This window comes from Oncorhynchus mykiss, chromosome 15 (assembly GCF_057628025.1).
Source record: "Oncorhynchus mykiss isolate SJ-2025 chromosome 15, ASM5762802v1, whole genome shotgun sequence".
NCBI lineage: Eukaryota > Metazoa > Chordata > Actinopteri > Salmoniformes > Salmonidae > Oncorhynchus > Oncorhynchus mykiss.
In genome coordinates this window covers 15294662-15310312 of record NC_143036.1, presented here as the reverse complement: position 1 = coordinate 15310312, position 15651 = coordinate 15294662, and the positions used below count along the sequence as shown (strand labels likewise).

General features: G+C 46.0%; 1 protein-coding gene across 2 annotated transcripts in view; it reads right to left on the bottom strand.

Annotated features, from left to right (window-relative positions):
* Nucleotides 1-15651, bottom strand: part of LOC110489651 (coiled-coil domain-containing protein 191) — a 35660-nt gene that overhangs the window by 18504 nt on the left and 1505 nt on the right. Inside the window, exons 2-11 of one of the 2 annotated variants that reach the window (XM_021562395.3) lie at nt 10615-10653; nt 10343-10478; nt 10115-10267; nt 9788-9969; nt 9392-9615; nt 9050-9203; nt 8787-8977; nt 8194-8446; nt 7203-7335; nt 336-636 (exon numbers count right to left, since the gene is read on the bottom strand). In XM_021562395.3, the coding sequence (XP_021418070.3) occupies nt 336-636; nt 7203-7335; nt 8194-8446; nt 8787-8977; nt 9050-9203; nt 9392-9615; nt 9788-9969; nt 10115-10267; nt 10343-10478; nt 10615-10653 (1766 nt within the window). Of the gene's footprint in view, nt 1-335; nt 637-7202; nt 7336-8193; nt 8447-8786; nt 8978-9049; nt 9204-9391; nt 9616-9787; nt 9970-10114; nt 10479-10614; nt 10654-15651 lie in introns of both variants that reach the window. The other variant, XM_090199353.1, reaches the window with a different exon arrangement.

Here is a 15651-nt window from a genome sequence, read left to right as displayed (position 1 = left end):
AGCAGTGGAGCTGTAAGCTACTTTTCATCACACTAAACTTTGTGAAATAATCTCTCCTGTCGTGTATTTGACGAGGTTGAAGCACTTGTGACACCATGTTATGATCTTAGTCAGATAAGACTAGCAGGCGCAGATGGCTCAGCTTCAAAATGTTAGTGATCAATTTAGTGATGCTAGAGCCCTACCTGTACCCTTGTTATTGATGTAAAAACAGGCCCTACTTGGCCCTAACCTGATGTATGACGTTGGGCTAAGGTCAGACACACCCCACAATGGCAACCTGTGCGCCTCTTCTCCTCACCTGGGTTCCCATGGTAATGTGAAGAGGGACCAACCTGGATTCTTTGGGGTCAGAGGTCATCCCTCTGGGCCTTGGGGATGCTGGGACAGCGATCTGGGCGGCTGTCTGGGCCTCCTGCCTCAGTCCCATCATGCTCTGCTCCTCCTGGAGCCGTGCGATCTGCTCCTGCTGCTCCCTGAGGAGCTTCCTCTGCTCTGCAATGGTCTGCTGCTGGCTGGCATGGCGATGCTCGAACCGGCCCCCACACACCGCTGCTGTATGAGACCGGGGGGCAGCACCCACACTGTCGTCCCCATCGCCCACCTCGCCCCTCTCCCGTGCTCGCCTCAGCTCGCCTATTGAATAGAATATAACTTTATCATGAAATGATGCACATTTTTAACCCTTTGTGGAAGTAGAAATCTAATCACTGATATATATTTTAAGTACCTTGGTTGGAACGGAAGTAAAAAAAATAGTGGTTCTGTTCAGAACAAATGATTGGAACATGGTTTCGGTTCCAACCGCTGCTTGATAGAACTAGAGGACAGACAAGTTGCCCTTAACTAAGATGTACAGTTGAAGTCGGAAGTTTACATACACCTTAGCCAAATACATTTAAACTCATTTTTTCACAATTCCTGACATTTAGTAAAAATTCCCTGTCTTAGGTCAGTTAGGATCACCACTTTATTTTAAGAATGTGAACTGTCAGAATAATAGTAGAGAGAATGATTTATTTCAGCTTTTATTTATTTCATCACATTCTAGTGGGTCCGAAGTTTACACACACTCAATTGCCTTCCACAAGTTTCCCATAATAAGTTGGGTGAATTTTTGCCCATTCCTCCTGACAGAGCTGGTGTAACTCAGTCAGGTTTGTAGGCCTCCTTCATCACACATGCTTTTTCAGTTCTGCCCACAAATTTTCTATAGGATTTAGGTCAGGGCTTTGTGATGGCCACTCCAATACCTTGATTTTGTTGTCCTTAAGCCATTTTGCCACAACTTTGGAAGTATGCTTGGGGCTATTGTCCATTTGGAAGACCCATTTGCAACCAAGCTTGATGTCTTGAGATGTTGCTTCAATATTACCACATCATTTTCCTTTTTACATTTTATTTCACCTTTATTTAACCAGGTAGGCTAGTTGATAACAAGTTCTCATTTGCAACTGCGACCTGACCAAGATAAAGCAAAGCAGTGTGACACAAACAACCACACAGAGTTACACATGGAATAAACAAACATACAGTCAATAATACAATAGAAAAAGTCTTTATACATTCTTTGCAAATGAGGTAGGATTTTTTATTTATTTATTTTACCTTTATTTAACTAGGCAAGTCAGTTAAAGAACAAATTCTTATTTTCAATGACAACCCTAGTGGGTTAACTGCCTGTTCAGGGGCAAAACCTTGTCAGCTCGGGGATTTGAACTTGCAACCTTTCGGTTACTAGTCCAACGCTCTAACCACTAGGCTACCCTGTCGCCCCATCTGTAAATAGCCCATCCAACTACAGGATAAGGGAGGGAAGGCAATAAATAGGCCATAGTGGTGAAATAATTACAAAATAGCAATTAAACACTGAAGTGATAGATGTGCAGAAGATGAGTGTGCAAGTAGAGATACTGGGGTGCAAAGGAGCAAAATAAATAACAGTATGGGGATGAGGTAGTTGGATGGGCTATGTACAGGTGCAGTGATCTGTGAGCTGGTGCTTAAAGTTAGTGAGGGAGATATGAGTTTCCAGCTTCAGTGATTTTTGCAGTTCGTTCCAGTCATTGGCAGCAGAGAACTGTAAGGAAAGGCGGCCAAATGTCACACCCTGACCTTAGTATTCTTTGTTTTCTTTATTATTTTGGTTAGGTCAGCCACCAATATTTAGTATTTAGCCAGCCACCAATTGTGCAAGTTAACTTAAAAAGATGAGAGAGGCCTGTAATTTTCATCATAGGTACACTACAACTATGACAGCCAAAATTTGAAAAAAAAATCCAGAAAATCACATTGTAGGATTTTTAATACATTTATTTGCAAATTATGGTGGAAAATAAGTATTTGGTCAATAACAAAAGTTTATCTCAATACTTTGTTATATACCCTTTGTTGGCAATGACAGAGGTCAAAAGTTTTCTGTAAGTCTTCACAAGTATATGTGTCTTTGTCCTGTCTAGGATTTGTGTATGTTTATGGGGTTGTTTCTAGTCTAGGTGTTTTTATGTCTATGGTTGCCTAGATTGGTTCTCAGAGGCAGCTGTTTATCGTTGTTTCTGATGGGGGCCATATTTAGGTAGCCATATTCCTTGTGTATTTTGTGAGTTATTGTCTATGTGTAGTTGCCTGTTTCAGCACTCGTGTTATATAGCTTCACATTCGTTTTGTCGTTTTGTTTAGTTTGTTTAAGTGTTATTCGTGTTCTTCCTTTAATAAAGAGGAATGTATTTTCATCACGCTGCGCCTTGGTCTCCTCGTTACAACGTACGTGACACCAACGGAGGAATTGGCTTTGGGGGTGACCAGTACTTGCTGGAGCGCGTGCTACAGGTGGGTGCTGCTATGGTGACCAGTGAGCTGAGACAAGGCAGGGCTTTACCTAGCAAAGACTTATAGATGACCTGGAGCCAGTGGGTTTGGCGACAAATATGAAGCGAGGGCCAGCCGACGAGAGCATACAGGTCAAAGTGGTGGGGAGTATATGAGACGTTGGTGACAAAACGGATGGCGCTGTGATAGTCTGCATCGAATTTGCTGATTAGAGTGTTGGAGGCTATTTTGTAAACGACATTGCCGAAGTCGAGGATCATTAGGATAGTCAGTTTTATGAGGGTATGTTTGGCAGCATGAGTGAAGGAGGCTTTGTTGCGAAATATGAAGCCGATTCTAGATTTAATTTTGGATTGGAGATGCTTAATGTGAGTCTGGAAGGAGAGTTTACAGTCTAACCAGACACCTAGGTATTTGTAGTTGTCCACATATTCTAAGTCAGAACCGTCCAGTAGTAGTGATGCTGGACGGGCGGGCAGGTGTGGGCAGCGATTGGTTGAAAAGCATGGCATTTAGTTTACTTGCATTTAAGAGCAGTTGGAGGCCACGGAAGGAGAGTTGTATGGCAATATAATCTAATCTGGAGCTTAGTTAACAGTGTCCAAAGAAGGGCCAGAAGTATACAGTATGGTGTTGTCTGCGTAGAGGTGGATCAGAGAATCACCAGCATTAAGAGCGACATCATTGATCTATACAGAGAAGAGAGTCGGCCTGAGAATTGAACCCTGTGGCACCCCCATAGACTGCCAGAGGTCCGGACAACAGGCCCTCCGATTTGACACACTGAACTCTGAGAAGTAGTTGGTGAACCAGGCGAGGCAGTCATTTGAGAAACCAAGGCTGAGTCTGCCGATAAGAATGTGGTGATTGACAGTCGAAAGCCTTGGCCAGGTCGATGAATACAGCTGCACAGTATTGTCTCTTATCGATGGCGGTTATGATATTGTTTAGGACCTTGAGCGTGGCTGAGGTGCACCCATGACCAGCTCAGAAACCAGATTGCATAGCGGAGAAGGTACGGTGGGATTCTAAATGGTCAGTGATCTGTTTAACTTGGCTTTCAAAGACCTTAAAAAGGCAGAGTAGGATAGATATAGGTCTGTAGCAGTTTGGGTCTAGAGTCAGAAGAGGGGGATGACCACAGCATTTTGGGGATCTCAGACGATAAGAAAGAGGTTGAACAGGCTAGTAATAGGGGTTGCAACAATTTCAGCGGATAATTGTAAAGAGGGTCCAGATTGTCTAGCCCGGCTGATTTGTAGGGGTCTAGATTTTTCAGCTCTTTCAGAACATCAGCTATCTGGATTTGGGTGAAGGAGAAATGGGGAGGCTTGGGCAAGTTGCTGTGGGGGGTGCAGGGCTGTTGACCGGGGTAGCCAGGTGGAAAGCATGGCAAGCCGTAGAAAAATGCTTGTTGAAATTCTCAATTATCGCAGATTTATCAGTGGTGACAGTGTTTCCTAGCCTCAGTGTAGTGGGCAGCTGGGAGGAGGTGCTCTTATTCTCCATGGACTTTACAGTGTCCCAGAACGTTTTGGAGTTTTTTCTACAGGATGCAAATTTCTGTTTAAAAAAGCTAGCCTTTGCTTTCCTAACTGCCTGTGTATATTGGTTCCTAAATTCCCTGAAAAGTTGCATATCGCGGGGGCAATTCGATGCTAATGCAGTACGCCACAGGATGTTTTTGTGCTGGCCAAGGGCAGTCAGGTCTGGAGTGAACCCAGGGCTATATCTGTTCCTAGTTCTGCATTTTTTTGAAAGGGGCATGCTTATTTAAGTTGGTGAGGAAAGCACTTTTAAAGAATAACCAGACATGAGGTCAATATCCTTCCAGGATACCCGGGCCAGGTCGATTTAGAAAGGCCTGCTCGCTGAAGTGTTTTAGGGAGCGTTTGACAGTAATGAGGGGTGGTCGTTTGACCGCAGACCCATTACAGACGCAGACAATGAGGCAGCGATCGCTGAGATCCTGGTTGAAGACAGCAGAGGTGTATTTGGAGGGCAGGTTGGTTAGGAGAATATCTATGAGGGTGCCCGTGTTTACGGATTTAGGGTTGTACCTGGTAGGTTCATTGATAATTTGAATGAGAGTGAGGGCATAGTGCTTAGATTGTAGGATGGCTATGGTGTTAAGCATGTCCCAGTTTAGGTCACCTAACAGCACGAGCTCTGAAGATAGATGGGGGGCAATCAATTCACATATGGTGTCCAGGGCACAGCTGGGGGCAGAAGGTGGTCTATAGTAAGTGGCAACGTTGAGAGACTTGTTTCTGGAAAGGTCTCTGCAGTAGATTGCAACTCCGCCCTCCAGTTCTATCTTGTCGGAAAATGTTATAGTTAGGGATGGATGGAAATTTCAGGGTTTTTTGGGGTCTTCCTAAGGATTCAGACACGGCTAGGACATCCGGGTTGGCAGAGTGTGCTAAAGCAGTGCTTAAACAAACTTAGGGAGGCTTCTAATGTTAACATGCATGAAACCAAGGCTATTACGATTACAGAAGTCAACAAATGAGAGCGCCTGGGGAATGGGAGTGGAGCTAGGCACTGCAGGGCCTGGATTACCGGAGGAACAGAGGAGGAGTAGGATAAGGGTACGGCTAAAGGCTATAAGAACTGGTCGTCTAGTACGTTTGGAACAGAGAGTAAAAGGAGCATGTTTCTGGGCACGGTAGAATAGATTTAAGGCATAATGTACAGACAAAGGTATGGTAGGATGTGAATACAGTGGAGGTAAACCTATGCATTGAGTGACGATTAGAGAGATATTGTCTCTAAAAAAACATCATTTAAAGCAGGTGAGGTCACCGCATGTGTGGGAGGTGGAACTAAAGGGTTAGCTAAGGCATATTGAGCAGGGCTAGAGGCTCTACAGTGAAATAAGGCAATAATCACTAACCAAAACAACAATGGACAAGGCATATTGACATTAGGGAGAGGCATGCATAGCCGAGTGATCATAGGGATCCAGTGAGTAGCTCGGCGGGCTGGAGACACGGCAATTCAGACAGCTAGCGGGCCGGGAATAGCAAGTTAGCATAAGGGCCTTAGAGGGACGTTGCGACGTAAGAAGTCTGTTGTAGCCCCCTCGTGCTGTTACGTCGGCAGACCAGTCGTGAAGGATCAGCAGGGCCCTGTGTGGTAAAAGGGTCCAGGCCAATTGGCAAAATAGGTATATTGGCCAAAGAACTTGTCCGATGGGCCTCTTCAGCTAACAGTCCGGTATGCTATAGACAGCTAGCGGGCCACGGCTAGCAGGTTAGCAGATGGGCATTCAGGGGACGTCGCGACGGAAGAGCCAGTTGAAAAAAACCCTCGGGCAGATTACGTCGGTAGTCCTTCTTCAAGATGCCATCTATTTTGTGAAGTGCACCAGTCCCTCCTGCAGCAAAACATCCCCACAACATGATTCTGCCACCCCCGTGCTTCACGGTTAGAGTGGTGTTCTTCGACTTGCAAGCCTCCCCCTTTTTCCTCCAAACATAATGATGGTCATTATGGCCAAACAGTTCTATTTTTGTTTCATCAGACCAGAGGACATTTCTCCAAAAGGTATGATCTTTGTCCACATGTGCAGTTGCAAACCGTAGTCTGGCTTTTTTATGGGGGATTTGGAGCAGTGGCTTCTTCCTTGCTGAGCAGCCTTTCAGGTTAAGTGGATATAGGACTTGTTTTACTGTGGAGATATATATACTTTTGCACCTATTTCCTCCAGCATCTTCACAAGATACCTTTGCTGTTGTTCTGGGATTGATTTGCACTTTTCACACCAAAATACGTTCATCTCTAGGAGACAGAACGCGTCTCCTTCCTGAGCGGTATACAGGCTACGTGGTCCCATGGTGTTTATACTTGCGTACTATTGTTTGTACAGATGAACGTGGTACCTTCAGGCATTTGGAAATTGAGGTCTTGGCTGATTTCTTTTGATTTTCCCATGATGTCAAGCAAAGGGGCACTGAGTTTGAAGGTAGGCCTTGAAATACATCCATAGGTACACCTCCAATTGACTCAAATGATGTCAATTAGCCTATCAGAAGCTTCTAAAGCCATGACAATTTTCTGGAATTTTCCAGGCTGTTTATAGGCAAAGTCAACTTGTATGTGTATGTAAACTTCTGACCCACTGGAATTGTGATACAGTGAATTATAAGTTAAATAATCTGTCTGTAAACAATTGTTGGAAAAATTACTTGTCATGCACAAAGTAGATGTCCTAATCGACTTGCCAAAACAATAGTTTGTTAACAAGAAATGTGTGGAGTGGTTGAAAAACAAGTTTTATTGACTCCAACCTAACTGTATGTAAACTTCCGACTTCAACTGTAGGTAGGAGTTTCCCCTAATATAGTTAAACATTTACTTTGATCACTCACCTGCACTCAGCGCCGCGTTACGCCTTGTCACCTGCCAGGGGAGGGTGTGCAGGACCACAGCCCCCAGTGGTCCGTCCCCTTGACAGGCAGGAGAGGGGGTGGGGCCAGCAGGTTGTGACCCTGGCTGACCTTTCTGCAGAGACAGGAATTGTGAAGTGTACGGGTCACATGGAAATAGGGGAAATGGGATAAAGTTGATAATGAAAAAATACAAATAATGTTTTTCTTGGGAAAAACAATCTCAATTGACATTGAAACAGCTAAAATGACATTTAAACTGTATATTAATGATAATGACCTACATTTATAGTCTCTTCTAACAGTCATCTAACGAATGCTTGACAGTCAGGGAGCATAGAAAATTCCAACAGTGATAGATATGGGACTAATTTTAAGACATTTTGATGTCAAGGAAATATTATAACCAATTTTAAGTGCGGCCCTCTGTACCTCAGTGAAGACCAAATGCGGCATGGCAAAATTAGTTTGACACCCCTGATGTAGATAGAAGTTCCCCTCTCCTCTCTCCCTCAAGCACTATTCAATCTCTCTCTCTCTCTCTCTCTCAGGAGAAAGCAAACCTTGCAGTGTTGTGAATATTTCATCAACTCCCAGAGAGAAAAGTACAGGCCAACTCATGCGAGGAGAGGAACTCTGAAACAGAACTTGTTTATTCAGTAGATACTGATAGACTAATGCATGACTTTCACCAAATGAATACAAAAGCACATTTTATTGCCTTGCAGATTCATTTTACCATTGCAGAATTAAGCTATAGCTAATATTTAATTCATGACTACAGATCGTTACCACCTTCGGGCTTCTGTCTGTACTGTGATACACTCCAGCAAATGTATATCCAATGGGCAGACAACAGTGTGTGAGTCTGAATCTGTATCTGTCATTTTGTCTGTGTCCTCCTACGTAGCTATGCCTATACTTTGTTTGTGTTGACTTTCCTCAGTGGGAGGGCTCTACAAGTGTCACTCACCAGTTCTACGGTTTCTGATTGGTCAGAAGGCTCAGGTAGGGCAGTGATTGGCTCAGGAGTATGCGTCTCCTCCATCATCTTGAGTTTCCCAGTTGCCACGGCATTAATCAGGGCGGCCATCTTGCGCCGCGTCTCTTGCTGCTGTGACAACAGCTCCCGGCGTTCTCTCTCCGCCCGACACCACAGCCGCCAATCACTCAGGCATCGTCTTAGCAAACGCCTCCGGTCACTCACCATTGCCACCTGGCAGCGTCTACGAGGGATTACGCACTATTAGAGACAAAACACCTGGTGTGACTGTGATGAGTTTGAGGGCCAGATTTGCTAATCATCTTCACCAGGTGTTTACAGGCACATGTTTACTTGGCAAGGCAAAACAAATTACCTGATTTAAAACTGTCTAGGTTTTCTTCCTCAATGTTCAGAAGTCAGATTCTGTGTTAATATTAAATTCAGCCTGCGCGCCAGTTAGGTATAGTTTTCACTTTTTGAACCAAAGTGCGAAACATAAAACTTCCCCCTCCCAGAACACCAGGCAAGCTAAATAAAGTATGTAGATTGTAATGTTGGGACAGACTCCATTCTGTGCTTACCTTTTCTGGGTCCGTAACTCCTCCTCTGTTCTCTCCGCTTCCCGATGCTCTCGCCCTGCCCACACCAGCGCCTGCCAGTCTCGCCACGCCCTCAGCTGGTTCCTCCAATCACAGAGCGCTGCCGCCTTGCCCATCTGCAACCTCCTCTCCAACAGCACTGAGTACCAGCCAGAGAAGTGCCTCTGCAGACACTGAAACACACACCAATGTGTTGTTCAGACACTAAACACACACCACCAACAGAACTCTGTCCTTCTACTAACCTTAAGGTTGTGCATCTGAACCCTGACCTCTACTTGCTGTAGTCTGAGTGGTCTCTCAGTGTCACGTTGTTTCTGTGCAGTAGAGAATGAAGGGCCTGGCTGGAGTACCAGTGAGCTCTTAGCTGCCGTCTTCCTAGCGATCCTCTCCCTCTCCCTGTGGGGGAGACACCCAGACACAGTTAGACCTACAGGGCCCTGACCTAGCTCCAAACGGATTGGCTTATTTTAGAGACCAAGCATTCTGAATAAGAGCTCATTGCATGGGCGTGATGCAGGTGATTGTAGGAGTGTGGAAGTAAATGCGTGGTTTTGTTTGTCTTGCTGTTTCCATGGTTACTGTACATTTGCCTGGCTAGTTGCTCCAGGTTCCTCCTCTCCTCCGTCTCGCGGCGCAGTCGCACCATCTCCTGCTGCACCATCTCCTCCTGCCTGCGTGCCTCCTGCCTCCTCCGCCTCTCCTCCCCCTGCTCCCTCCTCTGCGCCTCCTCCCTGGCCTGCCTCCGCGCCACCCTTTCCCTGTGCAACCTCTCCCGCTCCGCGTCCCGCCGTGCACGGTTCTCACGCACCTGGAATGAGAAAAAAGGAGGAATTAGACGTGGATGATGTCATAAAAGAGAGCAGAAGGTTATAGTAAACAGCTTAATTAACTTCCATTCACTGGGACTTCCATTTGGCTCTCTATGTTTTCAACTTCTTGGGAATCTGTCCAATCCTGTGTACGTCTCTCTGGTTCTGTACCTGTCGGTGACGTGCCTCCATGGTGAGGCTCGGGTCCCTCCTCATCCTCCTGTCTCGCTCTTCAGAGTCTAGTGCCAGATCTTCCACTATCCCAGAATCCACCACTTCCCGCTCCATGAGGTCTTGAAGGAAGTTGTTAACCGCTGAGCTCTCCTCTTCCTCAGCCAGATGGGAATACAGGTCTGAGAAAGAGACGAAGGTGTACTGTATTACATCTGGTCCTTATTGACCCATTGACTGTGGTATGATGTATTAACTGAACCATATATTGTCAGATGGAAGTTAAGAGTTAAATGTGTGTTGTTGTATAGGTTAGTGTCTCTGTACCATCAAAGTTGCTGTAGTCCAGGGAGACAGGCTGGGCAGGTGGCATGGCTTCTGGACTGTTCTTCTCAGGGGAGACAATCACATCCTCCTCTTCCTCCATCTCCAATTCCAGACGCAACTTGCTGTTCATCCAATCACTAAGAAGAGCCTGGGCTACAGGAAAAAAATAGTCACAAAAAAGGTGTGTGTGTGTGTGTGTGTGTGTGTGTGTGTGTGTGTGTGTCCTACCTTCCCCGTATGCTTGGTCATGATCCAGCAGCTGCTCTGTGCTGTATAGTGCCATTGACTGACTGCTTATCACTGAATGGGGCTTCTTCAGGGATAAAACCTCAGTCACTGCAAAGTCTGAGGCCATTTCCACTGTCTGGGGACACAAAAGCACACCTCATGAATACATATGGCCTTATAGACAGATATAGCAGAATAATATCCTCTGCACACAAACAGTGTATCTCTGGTTTCAGGAGGTAAAGATGGACAAAGTGAAAGAGAGTTCTCACCTTCATCCATTGGTTGATCTCCCCATTATTGAGCTGCACCTGTTATTGTAGAAAATGAGACTTATTTATCATGACAAGTGCAGGAGCTCAGACCGTTTCACAGACAGTGAGAGTGGTTAACCGGTGGATGTAAAACCAAGAGAGTCCAGCCAATGCCTGATGTCTGAGGATTATTTCAGATTAATTTCCTATAGCAGGTCATTTTTTTCCCTCCTCTTCTAAGAGTGATTCAAGTATCCCTGTGTCACCCTGAGCACTACCAGAGGATCTACGTGTCATGACTGTCCACGAGAATCCCAACAGGTCAGATCAGGTTTGCAATGAATAACTTCAATCAGACCCCCTCTCACCCGCAGAGGGGAAGGAAAGAATTAGTGGGGATTAACAACTCACATCCTGTTGTAAATCAAGGGAGAAGACCCAGTCCTGCGCTCTCCAAATTCACCAAAGGAATGTGTTTTGTCTCAACAGACCTTTTTCCCTCTGAAACTCTAACACATTCAAAAGCAACTACTGGAACAAAATGTATAACAATTCCATTCTCCAACATGCTTTTGAGCTGTTCATTGCGAATTGCCAGTTTGGCGGGGGACAGCCTGTAGGGACGCTGCTTAATGGGGACATCATGCCGGGTATAGATTTAGTGTTTGAAGATGGTTGTACGGCCGAGTGTAAGAGTACAGACCTCACTGTTCATGTCCAACATCTGGGAGAGCTGCCACCTTTCATCATCCGACAGACATGCCTGTTCCACTGCTTGTTTGATGTAGAAATCCGCATCAGTTTTGTTTTTGCTCTCGGATAGAAGGGGGGGTACGGCGGTAATCAGGGTGATAGTTGGGTTCTCAGACTTCACTGGTGGAACATGTTTTTGTCTCTTTATTCTTTCTCTGTCTCTGACTTGACCTTGTCCGGACTCTGCATAATGTAGCAGGCTCCAGCCTGAAATCAGTGCATTACCAGGTTGAAATGGATGAGGCTGAGAATAGTCAGAGTGCAGCCGATAGGAGGGTTGGGACATCGAGATGGTCAGTCCAATGAAGAACAGGAAATCTAGGCCAAGGACTACAAATGCAAGGCTTGAATCTGCAAGAATAGCCACAGGAAGGTTAATAGTCTCACCATGCAGTTTTATTATTATACTAATCCAGCCCAAGGGGGTGGTAGGTTCTCCATTGGCCAAGTACAATGGTCCCTCCTCCCATGTTCGTAGCTCCTCATGAGGTAATGCCATGTTCTGCCACAGGGCCTCTTGCATCAGGGTGTAAGATGCCCCTGTGTCGAATATGGCCTTCCCTCTCCAGTTAATAACAGTCAGAGGAACCAATAGTTGTTGCGGAATAAGACCGCTAGTTGTGCTGTCTAAAGGCTTCATGGTGGGCATTTAAGCTGACCCAATTGTATGCAAGCCACCACGCCTGTCTAGACTTTCAGTCATCTGTCCTTTCTGACCTTTTCCTGAATCCTGATGCTGGACATAGAGCGGGCAAGAATCTGGAGGATGTTGGACTTTACACCTCCAACACATAACTGGACTTTTGTCCGTGATGTGTACGCCGAGGAACTTAAGACTTACTACCCTCTCCACCACTGTCCCGCCGATGTGGATAGGGGGGTGCTCCCTCTGCTGTTTCCTGAAGTCCACGATCATCTCCTTTGTTTTGTTGCCATTGAGTGTGAGGTTATTTTCCTGACACCACACTCAGAGGGCCCTCACCTCCTTCCTGTAGGCCGTCTCGTCGTTGTTGGTAATCAAGCCTACCACTGTAGTGTCGTCTGCAAACTTGATGATTGAGTTGGAGGCGTGCATGGCCACGCAGTCGTGGGTGAACAGGGAGTACAGGAGAGGGCTCAGAACCCACCCTTGTGGGGCCCCAGTGTTGAGGATCAGCGGGGTGGAGATGTTGTTACCTACCCTCACCAACTGGGGGCGGTCCGTCAGGAAGTCCAGGACCCAGTTGCACAGGGCGGGGTCGAGACCCATGGTCTCGAGCTTGATGACGAGTTTGGAGGGTGTTAAATGCTGAGCTGTAGTCGATGAACAGCATTCTCACATGGGTATTCCTCTTGTCCAGATGGGTTAGGGCAGTGCGCAGTGTGGTTGCGATTGGGTCGTCTGTGGACCTATTGGGGCGGTAAGCAAATTGGAGTGGGTCTAGGGTGTCAGGTAGGGTGGAGGTGATATGGCCCTTGGCTAGTCTCTCAAAGCACTTCATGATGACGGAAGTGAGTGCTACGGGGTAGTCGTTTAGCTCAGTTACCTTAGCTTTCTTGGGAACAGGAACAATGGTAGCCCTCTTGAAGCTTGTGGGAACAGCAGACTGGGATAAGGGATGATTGAATATGTCCGTAAACACACCAGCCAGCTGGTCTGCACATGCTCTGAGGACGCGGCTGGGGATACTGTCTGGGACTGCAGCCTTGCGAGGGTTAACACGTTTAAATGTTTTACTCACATCGGCTGCAGTGAAGGAAAGTCTGCAGGTTTTGGTAGCGGGCCGTGTCAGGGGCACTGTATTGTCCTCAAAGCGAGCAAAGAAGTTGTTTATTCTGTCTGGGAGCAAGACATCCTGGTCCGCGACGGGGCTGGATTTCTTTTTGTAATCCGTGATTGACTGTAGACCCTGCCACATACCTCTTGTGTCTGAGCCATTGAATTGTGACTCTACTTTGTCTCTATACTGATGCTTAGCTAGTTTGATTGCCTTGCGGAGGGAATAGCTACACTGTTTGTATTCGGTCATGTTTCCGGTTACCTTGCCCTGGTTAAAAGCAGTGGTTTGCTCTTTCAGTTTCGCGCGAATGCTGCCATCAATCCACAGTTTCTGGTTTGGGAATGTTTTAATAGTTGCTGTGGGTACGACATCGCCGATGCACTTGCTAATAAACTCGCTCACCTAATCAGCGTATTCGTCAATGTTGTTGTTTGATGCAATGCGGAACATATCCCAATCCACATGATCGAGAAATCTTGAAGCGTGGAATCAGATTGGTCGGACCAGCGTTGAACAGACCTGAGAGCTGGAAGCAACAAAATGGAGTCGTGGTCAGCTTTTCCGAAAGGAGGGCAGGGGAGGGCCTTATATGCGTCGCGGAAGTTAGAATAACAATGATCCAGGGTTTTACCAGCCCTGGTAGCACAATCGATATGCTGATAGAATTTAGGGAGTCTTGTTTTCAGATTAGCCTTGTTAAAATCCCCAGCTTCAATGAATGCAGCCTCAGGATATGTGGTTTCCAGTTTACATAGAGTCAAATAAAGTTTGTTCAGGGCCATCGATGTGTCTGCTTGGGGGGGAATATATGCGGCTGTGATTATAATCAAAGATAATTCTCTTGGTAGATAATGCAGTCAACATTTGCTTGTGAGGAATTCTAAGTCAGGTGAACAGAAGGACTTGAGTTCCTGTATGTTATGATCACAGCACGTCTCGTTAATCATAAGGCATACCCCCCCGCCCCTCTTCTTACCAGAAAGATGCTTGTTTCTGTCTGGGCGATGCATGAAGAAACCAGCTGGCTGTACCGACTCCGATAGCGTGTCTCGAGTGAGCCATGTTTCCATGAAGCAAAGAACGTTAGTCTCTTATGTTTCTCTGAAATGCTACCCTTGCTCGGATTTCATCAACCTTGTTGTCAAGAGACTGGATATTGGCGAGTAGTATGCTCGGGAGCGGTGCGCGATGTGCCCGTTTCCGGAGCATGACCAGAAGAACGCTTCGTCTGCCCATTTTACGGCGCCGTTGTTTTGGTTCGCCAGCTGGGATCCGATCCATTGTCCTGGGTGGTGGGCAAAACAGAGGATCCGCTTCGAGAAAGTCGTATTCCTGGGCGTAATGATGGTGATTTGACATTGCTCTTATATACAGTCGGGAGGAACTACTGGATGTAATAAAACCTAAGATTACCTAGGGTACCAATGTAAGAAATAACACGTAAAAAAAACAATATACTGCATAGTTTCCTAGGAACGCGAAGCGAGGCGGCCATCTCTGTCGGCGCCATCTCTGTAGTGTTTTTGTTAAGAGAGGGATGTGATGTGAGAAGCTATAAGAGATAACCGTTTTCCACAACTTTGCTCAGTGAGTAATCACTGCCCCGGAGTGAGGTCAGAGAGCGTGTCAGCCTGACGGGACCGCCCTTTGAGCAAAAGGTATATATGATGGGCTAAGGAAAAAACACTTTGGACCAGAAAAGTGTGAATGGGCAGCTGCACGTTTAAAACGGTTTGAACTTCGAATCTCAACACGAGGTGGAGACGATAAAATTACCTCCCGGACAATCACTGGTACGGCTGGTTGGCTCTCCTAAGTAAAGTATCTTTGAAAGCGAATTTAAGTAGGACCATCCTTTTACTCTGCTCAAACCATCGTATTATGCTACTCTCATCAAACCACTGGGGAACCATCGATACGGCTGGCTAGCCTATCTTCAAAGAAGCATATTCAAGAGCGAATGGAAGGAAAATGAACTATATAGTTCTGTTCAGGACTACACGTCAAGTCACTGGATACCAGCCAACTACAGAGAAGGACAACAGTAGAATACTTGTTGGAACCATTTCGGACAATCAGAGCCTTACAATCATGCCGCAAAAAAGGACCAACCCCCTTTCGAAGGAGATCTCCGGCGAACCCAGGCATTTCATGTAAAAACATTCATGATTTCTTACTTAAAACGGGCGGCGGTTCGTGTGCAAAGTATATGGTTACTGTAGGTGAAAGTAGTTTCTGAATGTACCAATGGTAAGTGTCTCTGACCCTCTCCCTCTTCATCTCTTCTTTAACAAGCAGCCATGTTGCCGTCATTACGCTAGGGACCTGTTTTCAGCGTATTACATCTTCAGTCAATAACCGGTGCTCGGATTTTTGCAGATGCATGGATGTTACGACTGTTCAGAATGGGGATATGATAAGAGGTTATGATTAATAAGTTGACTGTTTATAGATGTGATAGGTAAAGATCTTTGAGTTTAATTTGGGGGATGGTAACTCTTTAAAGAATCGATCTCGTTGTGCCCCAGATCCTAATGAGTTA